The sequence below is a fragment of the Xyrauchen texanus genome, chromosome 35 (genome assembly GCF_025860055.1).
Source record: "Xyrauchen texanus isolate HMW12.3.18 chromosome 35, RBS_HiC_50CHRs, whole genome shotgun sequence".
Lineage (NCBI taxonomy): Eukaryota > Metazoa > Chordata > Actinopteri > Cypriniformes > Catostomidae > Xyrauchen > Xyrauchen texanus.
The window spans coordinates 4622668-4642418 of record NC_068310.1 but is presented as its reverse complement, the minus strand read 5'-3'; the positions used below and the strand labels follow the sequence as shown (position 1 = coordinate 4642418).

Genomic DNA, 19751 nt, shown 5'->3' with positions numbered 1-19751 from the left:
TAAAGCTAACCACACCCATGAACTACCAAAATACAAACAACACATCACATGCCCCACCAAAGAAAGAAATATACTGGACCACTGCTACACCACTGTAAAGGATGCATATTGCTCTGTCCCACATGCAGCTTTAGTACTCTCTGATCACTGTCTAGTTCATCTTCTCCCAACTAAAATCAGCTAGTAAGGACTGTAAAGAGTTGGACTAATGAACCAGAGCTGGAACTACAAGCTTGCTTTGACTGCACTGATTGGAGTGTTTTTGAAGCTGCAGCCACAGACCTGGATGAGTTCTCAGGTACTGTGACATTATATATCAGTTTATGTGAGGATATGTGCATTCCTACCAGGACATTTTTATCATTCACCATGGTTGTAATGTGGAGGAGGCTGGGTCTGAGACCGCTCTACAATGGTTTACAGGAAAACTCAGAAAGCTTTGTCATGGCAAAGAGGATACTTACAGAAGTGGGGATAAAATATTCTACAACCAGGCTAGAAACACACTGACTAAGGAATAAGAGTGGCTAAAAGAAGCTACTCTGAAAATCTGAAAACCCAGCCAACGATCCTGCATCTGTGTGGAAAGGCCTGGAAAGCACTACCAACTATATGACACCTCCCCCTAAACCTCCAAATAATCAACAAATGGCTGATAAACTAAATGTGTTCTACTGCAGGTTTGAAAAGCCCAGTCTCACACCCATCCCCCAATCCAATCTTCACTTCACACACACCAGCAACTCCTGGAACCCCCCTCCCCCAATACTCATCTGCACTTATGGTCTGTGAGGTGATGTGTGCTGGGTCTTCCTGAACAAAAGACTAGGAAAGCTTCAGACCCAGATGGTGTTTCGCCTACCTGTCTGAAAATCTGCAACCAACTGGCCAGCATCTTCACACAGAACTTTAATAGATCTCTGGAGCAGTGTGAAGTTCCCTGCAGCTTCAAATGCTCCACAATCTTTCCAGTCCCCCCAAAAAAACAAAATCACAGGACTTTATGACTACAGACCTGTTGCTCTCATGTCTGTGGTCATGAAATCATTTGAGAAACTGGTTTTGGCCTACCTGAAGTGACATAACTGGACCCCTGCTAGACCCCCTTCATTTTGCATACCTAGCAAACAGGTCTGTATATGATGCTGTCAACATGAGACTGCATTATATCCTGCAACACCTTGACAGACCTGGGACTTGTGCAAGGATCTTACAGTTTTTACGCTCATGCCATTTCCACAACACTCAAATCAGCCCATCTGGCACCAGCAATCATGCCACGGTACAAATAACGGAGATCACATTATATCAACCATTCGGATGGATGATGTAACAATTAACTGAAGCTCTTTATCCATATCTGCATGATTTTATGCACTGCTGCCACACGATTAGCTGATTAGATAATCGTATGGATGATTGTTGGTGCCAGATGGGCTTGTTTGAGTATTTCTGTAACTGCTGATCTCCTGGGATTTTCACACACAACAGTCTCTACAATTTACTCAGAATGGTGCCAAACACAAAAAACAACCAGTGAGTGGCAGTTCTGTGGACAAAAATGCCTTATTGATGAGAGAGGTCAACAGAGAATGGCCAGACTGGTTCGAACTGACAAAGTCTCCGGTAACTCAGATAACCACTCTGTTCAATTGTGGTGAGAAGAATAGCATCTCAGAATGCTATTTTGAGATGTGGTGGTATAAGGGGGACCTACACAGTATTAGGCAGGTGGTTTTAATGTTGTGGCTGATCGGTGTATGATTGTGTTTTAGGGTTTCGGGGTCACGTACATGATGGCTTTTATTTATCACAAAACTACCTCAAACATTAACACTGACATACACACACACACTGACCCTACCCTTCAGGTAACCACCTCTTGGGGTTAACTGCACAGCTGGAATAACACACCACTTCCCAAAACACACACACACACACACACACACATACACACATAAACATACACATACACATGTGTATGCTAAAATACACAATTGAGAAAAAAAGTGTGTGCGTCCATGTGTCTGTGTGTGTCTTAAAGGAATCATCAGTGTATTTACACTCTCTCTCTCTCTTTCTTTGAGAAGTTTGAGAAAGAGTGTGAATGTACAGAACTGGTTTATCAAGGATGTTCATTTGTGTGGGCCACTGCAGGGGCTGCCACTGACATGTTGTCATAACAACAGCTGTTTTCCTGGCAACCTGCAGAATATATATATACTGTGTATATATATATATATATATATATATATATATATATATATATATATATATATATATATATATATACACACAGTATATATATATATTAGGGATGTCAATTGATTACATTTTTTATCAAATTAATTACATGATGTCTCAGTTAATCACATTTAATCGCATATACAAATATTTGCTGAGAAAGCCCCTCATATAACAATAATTCGATATATAAGGATTATGCAAGAACATAACAATGTCTATCTAGTTGTGGTCTTCACCGTATAAACTGCGCATTGCCACACAGCTGAAATTTCAATTACTGCCCTCTGGACTAAACAGGTGGCACTACAAGCTTGAATTTCTCAGGAATCTTCCTTATTACAATCCGGGGGCATTGCGATTAATTACGTAAACATTTTTATAAAATTAATCGCACTGAATTAACGCATTAAATCGACAGCCCTAATATATATATTATATATGTATAATACTTGTTTTTTTTAATATTCTAAAAATGGATTAGCATTCCTGATAACACAAGTAGGCCCTACATCACCCAGACATCTATTTAGTTAGTTGGTTGGTATATTTGATTGTTTGGTCATTAGCTTGGTTCCTTTGTTAGATAGTTGGTTGGTTGGTTAGTTAGCTTGGTGAATTATTAATTCCTTTGTTCATACATTGATTCATCAATTAGTTCATTTGTTGGTTTATTTGTTTGTTTGTCATTTATTAAGTAGCTTATTTGTTTGTTTCGTGGGTGGATGGATGGTTCACATGCTAATTAGTTAGTAAGTTTCATTGTTCATGAAGAACAATTTATCATTCTTGTAAAATAACGGATTATAAAATGGATAGTCCTAGAGGGTGATTAGTTAATACAGCATTGCAGCTGTGCTAAAATAGTTACAGAAATACTTGAAATACTTCACTGATACAGTGAAAATCACGGTGCAATACCCATAGAGAGCAACTATTGACCTAAAATCACATGTCAGAGACTATATCTTTTAGTGAAAGGATGGCATTTAATGAATTTGCTTACTGTAATAAAATTATGTTTTAATTCAAATGTAACATTTTATGTATTAACAATTTTAGAAATGTCCTATGGCAATAAAAGCAATGCTATTTACATTGCATCACTCTGCGTCATACCTAACAAACACCTTTCTTCATGACTGTATTCACAATACTAGATCTACAATACATTTGAATTATAATGTGACACTGCTTCTGTTTTGAGGTTTGTGTTCCATGATACTGCAACAGTAATCTGTAGGCATTATATTTAGCTTTATATAAAAACAATACAAGTCTATGGAATGTCCTGATTTACATAGCTAAACTTAGATTTGATTTTTCATTTTGACATGTATGGATATCAGGGTAATTGGGTGTGTGTAAGTGTTTATGTGTGTTTTGTGAAATCTCTAATTGGATTAGACCAAACTTTCAAACTCTGACACTGTGATTTGGGCTGGATTTGTGTGTATATACGTGTGTGACTTTAATCCATCAAATTTTATTGACACTTTCAGGAGTGTGTGTGTGTGTGTGTGTGTGTGTGTGTGTGTGTGTGTGTGTGTGTGTGTACATGTTTATACTACATTATGGGGACCAAATGTCCCCACAAGGATAGTAAAACCTGAGATCACCTACCTTGTGGGGCCCAGCAAGTGGTCCCCTATAGGGAAATGGCTTTTTAAACATACTAAACAATGTTTTTTTGAAAATGTAAAAATGCTAAAAGTTTTCTTTGCAGGTTGGGTTTAGGGGTAAAGCTAGGGGTAGGGGTGTGGTTAGGGGATAGAAATTATCATTAGATCTGTATAAAATCCATAAAATGCATGGAAGTCTATGGAGAGTCCCCACAGTTATATAAAAACAAGTTTGTGTGTGTGTGTGTGTGTTTGTGTGTGTGTGTGTGTGCATGTTTATGTGGTTTACAAGGAAAATTTTTTAGCTTAAAAAACATATTAAACAATGTTTTATTGACAATTAAATTTTTTAAATTGGGTTAGAATGAGAGTTAGATTTAGGGAATAAAATCTATTGTTTGTACAGTATAAAAATAATTATGTCTATGGAAAGTCCTCATAATGATAGGTAGACCAACAACACACAACGTGTGTGTGTGTGTGTGTGTGTGTGTGTGTGTGTGTGTGTGTGTGTGTGTGTGTGTGTGTGTGTGTGTGTGCGCGCGCGTGTGAGACAGGCTACATGCTGGAAGTGTGGGTTATGTTTAATTTGGGTATGTGGGTATGAATTGCCCCGCCCATTGAGGATTATATGTGTGTGTGTTAAACAAATGCTTGTTAAAATGTATTATAACTTCCAAAGTTGCTGATCTTAGTGTGTTGTAAGTGTGTTTTCAGGGTGTGAATGTGTTTGTCTTTATGGTCTCACTTAGATACTACACTTGTAATAGCATTAACCTCTCTCATGTCCTACTGAAGTTGCTCTCAGTCTTTCTGTTCAACTCTGAAACAACAACAAAGCTGCTTACTTCACATGTACTTATTACCTATGAAAGGCTGAATGTTACTCAATCCTTGATTAATCGTTCACAGTGGGTGACAACACCAACTGTAGGATGCATATGAGATGAGTACAGGCAATGATGGGATACCAATTGCTGTGTTTCCCATCCAAAATGTTTAGCATTTTTTAAGCGCATTTCTAAAAATTAGACTTAAGAAAACACAAATTGTTGCGCACATCCACTACGTAACATGAATTATCATGAGCATAGTAATGCAAAACTCTTCATGATGGAGCAGCTGAATGACCTCTACTTTCTTTGGGGACAGTTTTATTTGCAAGAATGGAGCAAGTATCTCATTTTATTAAATGCATCCACGAGACACCACAGAATTAGTTTAATATCTGATATAATATGGGCCAGAATAGCTGCGATGCCCACACACCATCAGTCTCCGCATACCTGGGAGCACCCACTCTCAAAACTGTTCAGGCGGATTGTGAGGACTCACTTTATCGACAAGCTGTGGGTTAAACACTTCCGAAAGACAAGCACTATGTTCAAAATTTGTGTGCCAAGGTTGGACATTTCTGTGGGCTAGTCACATCAAGCTATTGCACACTCATTGCAGACTCTTGTAACACATGCACGAATGGTCAAAACGCGTTTAGCAAATAAAAAATTTTCATCACTTTAAATCGCATTTTAAATATAATGTGAAACTCTAGAAAATCCACCCCCTTCTAGAGCAATCAATTTTAATTCTGAATTTAGAACATTTATTTGCATATCAAGCGTTTCCATTCAGGATTTCTTATGTGCAATTTCAAAATGCGCATAAAAATAGTTAGATGGGAACCCAACTTATGTGTATTTATTTGTTGGTCCTTAGACTTATTCGTTCCTTTGTTTACCATTAGTTGTTAGATTGGCTGTTGGTTTAGAAAGGCACATGAAAAGATAAAGAAAATGAAAAAGCAAGTAAATTAATTAGGGCTGTCGATTTAACGCGTTAATAACTTGCGATTCATTTTACAAAAAATAACGCGTTAAAAAATTAAAGCATTTAATCGCAATACTTTCCTGAGAAATTCCTGAGAAATGCAAGCTTGTAGTACCACCTGTTTACTCCAGTGGTCAGTAAGTGAAACTTCAGCTGTGTGAGCAACGCGCAGTTTATACAGTGAACAAAACATTAACAACCCTTCAGCGGACACACAACATACACATGCGTTACGTTCTTGCGTTCAAAACACTTGAATGAGCGCAAATGCAAACTAAGGGATCTCAAGATGTGTTTAAAGATTGAGTATTAAACTATATTTAACTTGATACAGTGACCTAAACATTTTATTTTTATGACACAACACACCAGAGACGTGACACAAGCATGTCTGATGCAGGTCGTATGTTCTTTACCTCACAAATATTGAATTACCAACAAGGTTAAGGAGGTGTCCTTTAAACTGTTACACCATATTTACCCAGTCAATCTTTATTTAAGAAACATGCTCCCTGAAATAGATCCACTTTGCTCCTTCTGTAATGCTGTAGATGAATCTGCCCCTCACCTTTTTTGGGAATGTGTCCACGCTGTATTATTTTAACTAGTTTTTCTTTGCTTTATAAAGACATTTTATTTGGTTTTCACAAATTTGATAACTTAAGTTAATATTTTCTGATTAATCTGTTTATTTTTCTTGCCAAGTTTTTTATACATAAGTGTAAATTTATGTCTATAAAGCCCCTATTTGCACTTTTTGAAATATTATTTAAATACACTTTGTGCCTCCAACAATGCCAAAGCATTGAAAAGCACTGCACTATGTAATGAATATAATAATAATAATAATGTCTTGGCATTATTGTAAAATATATCTGTAGTATTGTGTACTATGTATACCCCTGGCTTGTTTCTAAAAAAAAAAAAATTCTGATTCAGGTGTAGATTGACGGGCTCTTAAACAAGCCCTCATAATAATTCTCCAACTGATTGACAAATTCACTTGTGAAATGTATTGCTGTGAACTGTATGCCAATGATTGACTTATGATCAATAATATGGTAGTAAACAATACATTGTATTCTAAAGCCAGTTATCAATGATTAACTCTTCTGCCACAAGTATACAACTATGTATAATTATTTCATCATTATATATTGAATTATTGTTATATGAGGGGCTTTCTCAGCAAATATTTGTATATGCGATTAATCGCGATTAATTAATCGGGAAAACGTAATTAATTTGATTAAAAAATGTAATCGATTGACAGCCCTAAAATATATATATATTGTATAAGCAGGGTTGGGGAGTAACGAAATACATGTAATGGGAATACATATTTAAAATACAAAATACAAGTAACTGTAGTCCACTACAGTTACAATTTATAACACTGGTATTTAGAATACAGTTACATTAAAAAAATATTTTGATTACTGAAGAGATTACTTTGTATTTTATTGTCATTTGTTTCATTTAATATTTAGTCCTTTCAGATGGAAAACATTTCTACATATAAATGATGCGATCCAGAGTGCATTTGAACAGCGGTGAAACACTTTCTTATGATGTGTTACATACATACGAGCAGAATAAACCTTGTGCAAATTGTCAGCTTTATGCCATTTTACATGCACATTACCAGGCATGGTCATATTTTATTATCAAGATAATTCATGATGGATCATAATTTCTTTTTTTCTAGTAAGACCTTTGATATTAGGACAAAAATCATATTCTTGATTATAAATTGTGTATTGTTTTCCTGTAAAAATATCTAAAAATCATTTAAACAAGATCAATTTGATATATTATGTTTTAGAAACAACACTGTATAAGATATTTAGGTTTTTCAGAGAATGTATTTTGTCTTACTGCACTGGCAGAGTTTTTATAGTCAAAATAAGTGAAAAAATCTACCAGTGCTGAGTATAATTGATGAACAACATGAAGAAATTTTCCAGGGAGAAAGAAGTTCTGTGGAAGTCTGAGCTTCTAATTTGTTACAGATGGAGAGGGAGGAGCAACAGGGAGGGATATTTGGGAAGTACAGAGAGGGAGAAATCCAGGACTACTCAGTCTGTCACTGACAAGGAGAGAGAAAGGAACATTGTAGCGTGGCTTATGTGTGCACCAACCGTGGATTTACTGAATGAGTGTTTGTGTGTGCAGATATTCTCACTGACACAGACGGAATCATCCTGCTGGTCTCTGTTAGAATGTAAATTGAATTGAAGGATTAGAGGAGTGTGTTGTGTGTGTGGCACTTGTCTGGAATACTAAGTGGATATGTGATCAAATCTGGAATTTGCTGCAATGCCTATGGGTAAGAGAAGAGTCTCGCATGAAACATCACAGTATTCGGAAGCCTTTAGAAGGGTTTTGTTGTTATTTCACTGTGTTTTGCAATAGTTATGCATGCATTTGATGTCTTTAGACTAGTTGGTTATGTGTTGTATGTGCAGAATTTGTATGAATATGTGTCTTTATGGCTTCTAGTGTAATAGCAGCTCTTGAAAACTAGTTCAAAGCTTCCTGTGCATGTGTGTGTGTGTGTGTGCGCGTGCGTGAGTGCCTACATTCAAGCACATCTCTGATTGATGTTAGAGCCGGGATGTTTAAATTGCCTCAGCGCTGCCGTTAGGGCACTCTGTGTTTAACTAGGCATATTGGTATGTCTGTATATATGTGTGTATGTGTTTGTGTGTTTTGGGATGTTGGAAAAAGAGAGTGTTTATCTGGTTTCTGAAATGCTGGTGAGTGCTTAATCAAAGTATTTGCCAATCAGAAGTTTGTGTCCTATTTACAACCTCAACTGACTACAATGTTTGACAGTGTGTGTGTGTGTGTTTATTATTTTATAGAAAAATTATTTAACGTTTGAGTTAAAGGGTTTGGGTTAGTCTTAAGTCTACCCTAATTTGTATGGTAGTGCTTGGATTAGTCTGAAATCAATATAATTTGCTTTATATAAAAATAATAGAGGTTATTGAATTTTGTTTTTATTTAAATAGCGAGGTAAATGTGCAGCCATATCTCAGAAAAATCCACAAAATTCATCTCACAACGTTTCAGCAAAATTATATTACGTGGTTCATTACATTTATCACGGCAGTTCCGATGTGAAATGTCCAATGTGTGTCGCTAAAAGTGAGTTAAATGATCCACCAAACAGATCGAGTTTTATATCAACAAAACCTACCTACCTCCCTACCCTAAACCTTAAACCTAACAGTGTCAAAAAAGCAACTGTGAGATGAGAAACACATTTGCTGAAGCAACTATGCAATTTTTTTTTTCACACCAAAAATGACACTTTTGCTCAGGTATCCACTCACATGCTCTTCAGGACTATTACTACAGTCCTTTACATCACAAGTGCAATGCTCTATCAGTTGAGCTATCACACAATTTGATCACACTTGAACAAGCTTGTAAATTGAGTTGTTTTTTTAGACAAACATTAAAATGTATCGCCTTACAAGTCATGATGCACTATAGTAAAAGTGTTTAGATGTCATAGCATTGTGTGAGGAACAGGGTGAAAAAGTAAGTGTTTATGAACTATTTGTCTGCCATTATACACAATTTCTTTGAAAGGGAATACAATTTCACCAGGAAATTGCTGCAATACATTCAAAGATGTGCTTAGAATTTTCTTTTTTTGCAAAAATATATGTATAGAAATGTGGTTCTAGATCAGTGTATTGTATTAAGTTAGTGTATGTTTAGATTATATTGCTGTGGTGAGGAAACCTCTCTCTCTCTCTCTCTCTCACTCTTTCTCTCTCTCTGTCTCTCCCCAACCCATAACCTAAATTAGTCCCCCATGGTTAGAGGGTTTTGGGGGGATAATAACAGTTTAGAGTCTGCTTTAGACAATACCAGCACCCCCTCAGGACATCTGTCCCTAAAGCAATACACCCCCCGGGATAAAACCCAGCTGGAGAGAGCGAGAAAGACTCAGTTTGAAGCGTGTGTTTGAAAGATGGATAGATGAGTTCAGTAGGAACCTGTCAGAACAGATTTGCAGACAACAATTACTGGTTTCAAGAGTTCAAAAAGAGCAAATCCATCAAGATTTTACCAACCTGCCACACAGCTTAAAAAAAAAATCCACTAAGAAATTGGGTTTTGAGATGTTTATTTTTTTGTATTACATTACTGAACTCTTATTATGTTGGCTTGACAAAGCCAACATACTGTTTTTCTACAAACTTGATTTAGGATTTTTCAAAAATTCCTAAATCAAGACCAAATTAGCAATTGAAACTCCTAGACTGTTCTGACTTTGGTTTCTTTGTCTTTTATAACTAATTAGACTTACAGTTTTTCCATAATGGACAATTGAAAATCCCATAGACTTGCATTGGGGGAATGTTCAAACAGACCAATACACTGTAATGGATTATTTTTGAACTCCATCTGTCAGAATTAATTTACAAACTATGTGACTGACTATCTGACTGACTAACTAATTAACTAACTAACTTATGGCACTTTTCCACTGCACATTACAGTTCGAATTGCCTCAACTCGACTCGCTTTACTTTTCTGAGCTTGCATTTCCACTTCAGTTTAGTGCCACCTAAACATGGGTGGTATTATAGGCTGATCGTCATAGTTGCGCCACCTCTACTGCCATGACATCATCTTAAACATGACACAAACTGACCAAAACAATAACATGACCACTAGCTGTTAGCTACTAGCTCATTGTGCTGCATAAAGCAGTTGTTGTATGGTGATTTTACACAAGTGTAATAGTTAAATTGGCCTGGTTGTTTTAGAAGCAATCTTCCAGTAGCTGGTCAACTAAATAAAGTGAAGCTTTCAAGCACAGTATAGAGTTAACATAACAAAACACATCATCCTCCATCACGGATCAACACCAGTCCAGGGCACTCTCCCTCCCATTGCTCGCTGGTTTAGATAGCGTCCATTTGGTCGAACCACTTCCACATTTCCTTGATGGTTCTGTAGTCACTTTTACTTATTTTTTTTTTACTTTCCCCTACACTGTTTGTAGGTCCGGTGGTAGCCGTGTGCGGCCATCAGCTGATACACTTCCTGAGACTTTTTCCTTTCACTCATCGCTAACGAGTGGACCATCTGCACCTTGTTTATTGACTACAGCGTGGTTTTGAGCACAGCCATTTATTTTTTCACAATTCGAAAGTCACTTGAACAAATGATACTGTTATTGCTGTTGCTAACTTTAAAACTAGTGGGTTGAAGTTGGGTGTCAAAAATCCAGTGACGCTGGTAGTGAAGATTCTCCCTGACTAATCAATGATCTGCAGGATTTTGAACTAACTAACTACCTAACTAACTAGAACACCATAGCATTACATAGCAGCTAGTCAGAACACCCTAGCGACCCACTAGACCACCCTAGATAAACCCAAAACACCCTTGAAATCAACTAGAAACATAATACATTAATATAAATTTTAAGCTAAAATGTTGATGGTGATAAAAAAGGAGTGCATGGACATCAGCTACCCATGTGCATGTGCATGTGCTTGGGTGATAAATGTGGGCGGTGTATAAAGGTCAGATTTATGTTTCTCTGAACCAATTCTGTCTTAGTGAAATCTAATCGGTGGGCAGCACTGGGTCACAAGCGGACCCTCACCCTAGTATGTGTGCATGCTTGTGTGTATTAGTGTGTGCATTCATGCATCATATCTCCCTTTGTCATGTCACAGTCATTGCCTTTAGTTCTCTAATGGCTCTTCTACCAGCCGGTCTAAAATTGGTTGTTATAGATGTGTAATTCACACATTGTCTTTCAATGTGCACTATGTTATAGGTGTGTAATAAACTAAAAATATGTTATATTATACAAGGGAGTGAGAAAAGTAAAACTAACATGTTAATAGCATCACACCACTGTTGTCTGGGAACAGAAACAGGCAAATAAGAGAATTGTACCTCTAGACAGGGCAACCATAGTTCAGATGTCTTACCGGACAGCACCGCTTTGCAGATGACTGCATAAATCATTAGAGAAACTCTGATCTATGATCAGTCATCCATCAAGAGTGTGGTTTTTGTGTGTGGGCCTGTCTTTGTCCTGTATGGAAGAGTTCTTGTGGTTGATTAATTGTTATTTAAGTTTTTCCTTGGACTGCAGTCGGAGTCAGCAAATGGTCCAGTCTTTTTTATTTGTTTGATCTGTTATAGCACATATAAGAAAACAGTTTGGAAAAAGTATGTAATAACTCATACAGACATCACTATTACTTTTACTCATACGTGGAGTATTTTACTTTGGTGCTTAATTTGTCCTGCAACGTTTATACTATGGGCATGAATAATACCCTAAATCATGAAGCTTGTTGAGTAGAAGTGTGTAAATGCTATTTTAAGTGATTTTATTTGCCTGGCAGACAATAAATGGCTGAAACAATTCAATAAACTTGCATTAAAAGAGGGTCCCAAATCATGTATACAAACCTGCATTTTAGAGACTTGGGTGTAGAACACCCTAGCAACTACATAGCAAAGCTCAAAAAACACAAAGCTTCCTTTCCTCCCCATAGTGTTAAACTGGTGACCACTCTCATTGTGGCAGTTAGTTTTCTGCTTGCTGTATTGTCTTTTGCTCTATTTTCCACCATATTTGCATTCTACAATCAATCAGTCATACATCTAGAACATTCTAGAATCAGACTCTCCGTACGTTCGGTTGGATTGATGACTGAGAATAAGAGTTAATGGGCCAGTTTAATTACAGGAAATGGGCAGTGAGGAGCTTTTTATATAGATGTGGTTACTATGAGTCATTAAGGAGATGTTTGATAGAGAGATAAGAAAGCAAGAACTTTATTTCACAGGATCTTCAGCAGCAGAGTGAGGAAGACATTTTCAGTTGCTTTGTGAATGTTTTCGGCATGTTATGAATCCATTACAGGCATTCCAGCTCTGTTGAAGTCGTGGTGGCGTTCCAACATGTTTCAGCGACCAGAATAGAACTTGTGTTCCTTGTGCGAATGTGTGTGCAGTCAGTCTCGTGCAGACAGGCTTGAGAGAATTAATCTCATTGGTTATGGACACGGAGCTCTTCACATCAAAACACACATCGTCATGGAGATATCAAGACCATGAGAGCTTTGTGTGATTTTGTGTATTCTTTTATGTTCTTTTCATTGTTGTTGAGTCTTGGAAGCCTCAAAGTAAATGTGATATATCATCAGTTAGTTTGCATGTGTTTTAGACTTCATTTATAATGAATATGTGCAATTGTTGCAGAAAAGTTGGAAATGGAAAGCATTGCAGAGGAGATAAAAGGAAATTTATATAATATGTGTAAGTAAATCTTTCACTTATTCATGACAATTATTTGCACACAGACACACTAATCTTTTTAAAGCCTTGTTAAAGTTTTTTTGTTATCTGTACAGAGCAGATGCATCTTATGAATATTATATGAGTTACTGTCAGCTGTTCATGTTGGTACCAAATTCCACAATTCATGTTGGTACCAAAAATCACATATGTCGACAGCAAAAAAAAAACTCAAAACACTCATAATAATTTAATTAACTTTTAAAATCAACATGAAATAATAATTGCCACTATTTACTTTCTTAATTTATTTAACTATTTACTATTTAATTCCTGCCCTTGTGAAAAGAAGCACACCTAAGCATGCTTTTAAGAAAAGTACTAATTATGAAAATAATATACTTTCAAAGTACAAACATCAGTGTGAACTTAATGATTTTTGAACAATTTATTGCATCTTCAATGTATTTAAATGATATTTAGTTAGTGTTTACATTTGTTAAATGCATCAAATTAAACTTTTAAGTGCTTTTTTGACTCACTTTAGTTGCACCTAAGTAATGCTAAGGATGTTATTTTGTAAAACAAGGTATAATGCACTGGAAATATATTTAAAGTTTAAAGTTGGATATACTTTGTTTACAACTTAAAAATGAAGAGCACACTATAATCATTTAAAAATATATTGACCTTAATTGTAGGCCTAATTATTAGTATCACACTGTGACGAGGAGGTGGGCGTGGCTAGTCTGTGAGGATGCACGCCTGGCACTGAGTTGCCCCAATCAGTGGGAGATAGAAAAAAGGAGGACCGGGGACACCAGAGAGAGAGAGAGAGAGAGAGAGAGAGAGTAGTGAGACACACAAAGCTGTCTCTCTGTGTGTGTCTTTATGTTGAACGTGTATGTTGAAAAACAAGCTTTTGTTTCACACTGAAAAGTGTTCATTAAATGTCTGACGTGGATTGTTCACCGGGTCCCCGCTTCCTCATTTCCATGTTAAGAACATGATTTATTGTTACCAAAACCTGGATGTGACTAGGAGGAGGGTGTGCTTCCTCACTGCCCGACTATGCTCTCCTCCTCGTTACATACCCCCAACACCCGATTCAGGCTGGGGAATCAACCGGCCTGACCTACCCCCTCCCCTCCTTCCTAGAGGGGAGGAGTTGCCTCTTCAGCCTTTCCGTCGCCGGCTGGTCTTCCCTGCCTCCTAGAAACCTGAGCTTGCAACATCATTTCCATTTTTACAGTTATTCGTCCTTTTTTTTTATTATTTTATTTATTCAAATAAATCTACAATTATTTCTCTACTTTATATTTGTGTGTGATTTAGAAGGCGCATAACTCTAGATCAAACGACCTGTAGATAAATGTAACTGTTATTATTATTCTGTTATAATATCTATTATTCTATTAAATGACAGCTGTAACTAATCAATGCTGAGAAGTAACCATGGTATACACATGGATAATCCATGGCTAGGTGTGGATTTAGCTATGCATCGGTGTTACACTCCACTTTGCATTGGGTGTTTTCTTTACCTCTGAGTCATTAATTAAAATTGTCTAAACTAGCTGTGGATTGTCCCTTATTCTAAGTACACTAAAACATTTAAAAAAGGTATTGATTTAACCCCTTTAATTACCTGGCTCCATTTTGGTATGTTACGCCCACTAAAATAATTACTACTACATTGAATGTCAGGTTACAGAAAAAGCCAACGGCATTAAACTGTATATTGACTTTAGCATTCTCACAAAGTACAAATTTTGGTTCCTGCAATTTTAGATTCCTCTAGCAGTAGAGCAGCAGTTAACTGCCCAGCCTTGAAGAAGTAACACACACCTCAAGAGTTCACATTCTCTGCAGGTAGACATGTGTGTTGTAACATTAGTTACCGTTTGATCCTTTGTACACTTCACACTAGGTCACTGCGTAAATGAAAACATTTGCACACTTTACAAACACGTTTGATCATTCATGTCCAATAAGTGACTATTGAGAGGTTATGCAAGAGCATGAGCCATTCACACCCACGTATAAGTGTTTGACATATTTATGAGTGTATGTTTGGGAATGATTATGTATCCTCACTGTACAGTGCTTGTGGTAAGGACTGCTTATTATGCATAATGTATGGGCGGAAGTTTACACACAGTGTACAGTTATATGACTGACAGACCGCACACTGCAGGTCACACACACTGCAGACTATTTCAGTGTTCACTTATCTCGGTGCAGTTATGCATGACCTTTGGGATTACATGTTTGTATGGCTGTTATAATAAGTGGTGTTGCTAAGGCAATCATGACTTGTAATATTACTTTTTGTATTTAAATTACTGCTCATACTTTTTAAGTAAACCCCTTTAAAAACTAAAGTAAATTCAACTTTACTGCATAACATTAAATAAATAAATTAATTACACACCATTTATGCTACAGATATGAATGAGAATGGGAATGGTATTCATTACATCCACACTGAAATTTCATGATACACAGCTGGCTGTCAAACACACCACATCAGCTACACATATGAATTTCCTTTCTTTTTTTTGTCTAAATAGAATTACAGAATTTCAGTAGTACACCCAAATTTCAATAGCCATATAATACTGTTCATGTATATATATATATATATATATATATATATGTATAAGTGTTAAGCAAAGCCCTAGCAACCGCACAGATCTCGTATAAATTTAATTATTTAAATTGTATTCATTACAAAGCAAAACACAGACTGACAACCTGTCTGTAACACCATGATCACAGACTAGAAGAGTGATACAAACTTTGATGTGTCCCAGTGCTGTTAATCTAATGATCAGCATATTGGCCAATCAGATTAGAGGAACGGAACAAACAGTAGTATAAATTTACATTAGTGTATATTGTCCACAATCCAATGTAAACCCCATGCCAGTGGTGTGTTGCATTGAGAAAATTTCAGTTTAACCATTCCAAACTGGCCACAGGCACCGTTAAATATATTGCTTACCTCACAGCTGTATCAACTTCCGCACAAAGTTTATTTTAAACATTTATTGACATCTAGCTATAAATACATACTGTACACAGATGACTTCAGGTTTAAGACTCAACGCTAAAAGCCTGGCGCTCAGAGGGCACCTGGCCCAAACTGCTTCAACTGTCTATATGTGTGAGTGTGTGTGTGTGTGTGTGTGTGTGAGAGAGAGAGAGAGAGAGAGAGAGAGAGAGGGGCCTTTGTCTTTAGTCTACACTGAATTATGTCATGTTTGAGTCTTTCACCAGTAGAGCTCTAGGTGGGGGTGGGGTGGGAGGAGAGACAGGGGACATAATCTGCATTTTACACCGCCCGCCCCATAACTCTTACCCCCTTTCTTCATTCGCTATCTAGTGTGCATGGTGAGGGTGGATGCATGTGTGTGTTTGTGTTTGTTTGTGTGTGTGTGTGTGTGTAAGCCAGGATGGAGACCTTAAGACCCACAGAGACCCCATTTACACCTGGTATTTAGATGTGTTTCGGGTGGTCTGATGACTAGAGGTCAGCGCAAAATACAGGTCTAAAAGGGTGATCGATCACAAAAATCACATTTGGAGGCAATCAACCCCTGCACTAAAACAAAAGTTTTAAACTTTGCTGGCAAAGCTGCTTTAAAAGGAAATAACCATCCAAATGGAAAATTTGATAAAGTGAATATGTAACATAATCAATGGAAAGGAGGAGGCGAGAACCGGCTTGATAAAATAAATAATATTTTAATGATAAACTTAAAAGAAGACACAAACACACACATGACGGACATGTCCGTAAACGATCTCTCTCTCCCGCACGATCCTCTGAGTCGACCTTTAACCCTCACAGAGGCTTAATTAGCCTAATACGGGAACAGTGTGTGTAGGATCACGACCCGGCCCCGCCCTCCGCCCTGCCACAATATACAAGCACGAAAACTTCACAGATCTTCTCCAATGTATCTGAAATCATCATTCAGGGACACAGATGAGCACCCTCAACAAATGCATCTGGGGGGGAAAATCATAAAAAATTGTATCGCTTTCTTTGTCTTTTCTGACTTTGATGTGCTTTGTTATCATGCAGTAACACACTGACAGAGTGATTGATTTCTGTTGTTAATAAATCAGAGACCCTCCCCTCGAAAATCCCAACACAAGTGGCCACAGGAGACTATTTAAGTGACCAGGTGTAAACAGCTATATGTCACGCCTGATCACATATGACTGGATCACCCGAGATGATCAAAATACCAAGTGTAAACAGGTTCATAGAAGCTTTGTAAGACCTACATAAAGATTCATAAGGCACATTCAAGTGTACACTGTCAAATTTCAACTGTCAACATTTTTCAGTAATTAGTGGTGTTTGATAAGGCAAGCATAACAAGTACTATTGCTCATAGTTAAGGTTAGGGATTTTAAAAATGTTACAGACATTACAGCATAGTTTTCTACAAAGCTGCTTTTTCACAACAATTGTGAAAATAAACAAAACTTACTTGACTCAACCGTAAGTTTTGAAATACGGATTTCATTTGTTTGACCTACAGACATGAATGAAACCTAAATCATGCTAATTATTGAGGAGAGGTGTACTGTTACTTTTTCTAAGCAATCAGACTTACAATTGTCATATGGCAGACAATAAAATAGACTTCCAATGAAGGAGAGACATATCTAAGGACCAGAATATCATAGAGATTTAAGGTCTTTAGACTTGGCCAGTAAGCAACCACCACGGAACCACCCAAAACACCCTTGCAACCACCTAACAATGCCCTAGCAACCACTCAAAACACTTTAGCAACCACATAGCAATGCCCTGGCAATCATCAACAACACTATCCTAACTTTGACTGTGAGTTTAATTAATCTAGTGCTTGCCAAGATTACTCAGATTTACTCAGATCTTTAATAGACTACTTGGAACTAATACTAGTTGTTGAAGAATGGAAAGAGGCTGTTTAGTTTCGCTGTGGAACACTTCATCGACCAAAATTAGACTGACTTATCTTGAAAGGGACATCTAAGTGTTTAGATGTCAAAAGATAGCATTGTGTGGGGAACAAGAACAAAGGAATGAAAATTAAGTGTTTCTGAACTGATAGTTTAACGTTTTGCTCATGATTTGAGTGAAGGTGAATAAACTTCATTGTTGTCGCAGTGCCTCTTGTGTACGGCTGGGTGATAAAATTATATCTCGATATTTATTGTGATAAAAATATCCACGATATCGATGATAAGGTTTTGAGTTATTTGCGATATTTAGCCTGTGCTCTACAATCAGGTGTGAGTCACAGAAAAACGCAATCAGTTTGGCTTTCTCAGACTGTAAATACAAAAGCTGCCTTGCTATTGATTAGGCTACGCCTGTCACCACAGTCCTGAACCCGGAGTGATCCGCAAGACATCATGACGACAGTTGCACCCTCTCATCTTCACTAGTGAGCAGCACGACAAAACAGCAGTGCAGTGAACACCAGATCTGATATTTCTGCGATGAATTCTTGAATATTTTTCTCCAGCACCAAATACCTCATTTATGCTCTGTCCCGCTCTGCACGCGTTGCCTCTTTTCCCCGCATGCGAGTAACCATGAGGCGCTGCATACATTAACGTGGTTCCGAAATGCCTTTAGAACATAACTTTTTTTATTTATAAATTAATCAGTATGTTTCGAGCGTTTAATTATAAACAAACTGATTTGTGTTCTAATTTTGTGAAAATTAAACAGATTTCATCACCTCTGGCAAGGAAAGACAATAAAATTATTAGTTGGGAGCCTAGTCTTTCTCACTTTAATGAAAATAACACAATGGGCATTTCAGACTTCTAAATTTTCTCTCAGTGGATAACTCTGAACCCCCTACAGTATCATTCCTCAGTCACAAGGGCTTCTATATTTGTGTATCAAAATGTAAAAAGTTATCAAAAGTTTATTATTAAGCTTCAAAATGAACAGATTGTCTTTTAACATTCATATCCAACTGCACTTGATTGAGAAACAAAGTATATTAATGTTTTGGTAGAAGATCCCTCAGACTACAATGCTTTTGCTGTTTTTTTTTTCTTCTGCAAACTTGGAATTTTTTAAAAAATGTGGAATGATAAATGTTTATCTATTTTGTGATAAATATCAATATTGCACGATCTGAAAAAGAATATCGTGATAATATTTTTGCCCATATCGCCCAGGCCTACTCTTGTGTTCATTTCACTAGGAAACTGCCACGATACCTACAACAATCCCCATAAAAATAATTTAGCAAAAATGTTGGTATAGTAACATGATTCTATGAGACCAGGTTGCAGCTTTTTTTATAGATAACTACGTCCACAGATCAAAGAGTAAATATAACACATGAAAACTGGGTATCAGATTTAGATGTAATTTAAGATGGTAAAAAACACACGGAAAGCTCTACTAAATAAACCAAAGGCTTAGTGCTCTAATGGCTTTTGTTGTTGTGATCAAAGAGAACATGATCTTATACAAATGTCTTTACATTTACTACACACACACATACACACCCTCTTTATTTTCTCTTTACAGGATTGCTTGGTTTACAGTTACCTCGTAGCTTCTGAAAGAGCTCTCTTTAACTTTTGATAATGTCTCGTGTTTGATGCATGTCTGTGTGTGTATACAGGCATGTACGCATCTACACGTGCATACGTTTGTATATCAGAGTCAGACTCAGCTGTCTTCACAGGGTGTGTCTCTATCACCAGTGTGTGTGTGTGTGTGTGTGT

General features: G+C 37.0%; 1 protein-coding gene across 2 annotated transcripts in view; it reads left to right on the top strand.

The window, feature by feature from the left end:
- Nucleotides 1-19751, top strand: part of LOC127628649 (pleckstrin homology domain-containing family G member 1-like) — an 89052-nt gene that overhangs the window by 12833 nt on the left and 56468 nt on the right. Inside the window, exon 1 of one of the 2 annotated variants that reach the window (XM_052105417.1) lies at nt 7793-8022. The exons of the other annotated variant lie outside the window; for it this stretch is intronic. Within the exon in view, the coding sequence (XP_051961377.1) occupies nt 8013-8022 (10 nt within the window). The 5' untranslated portion in view covers nt 7793-8012. Of the gene's footprint in view, nt 1-7792; nt 8023-19751 lie in introns of those variants that run through there. 2 annotated transcript variants of the gene reach the window in all.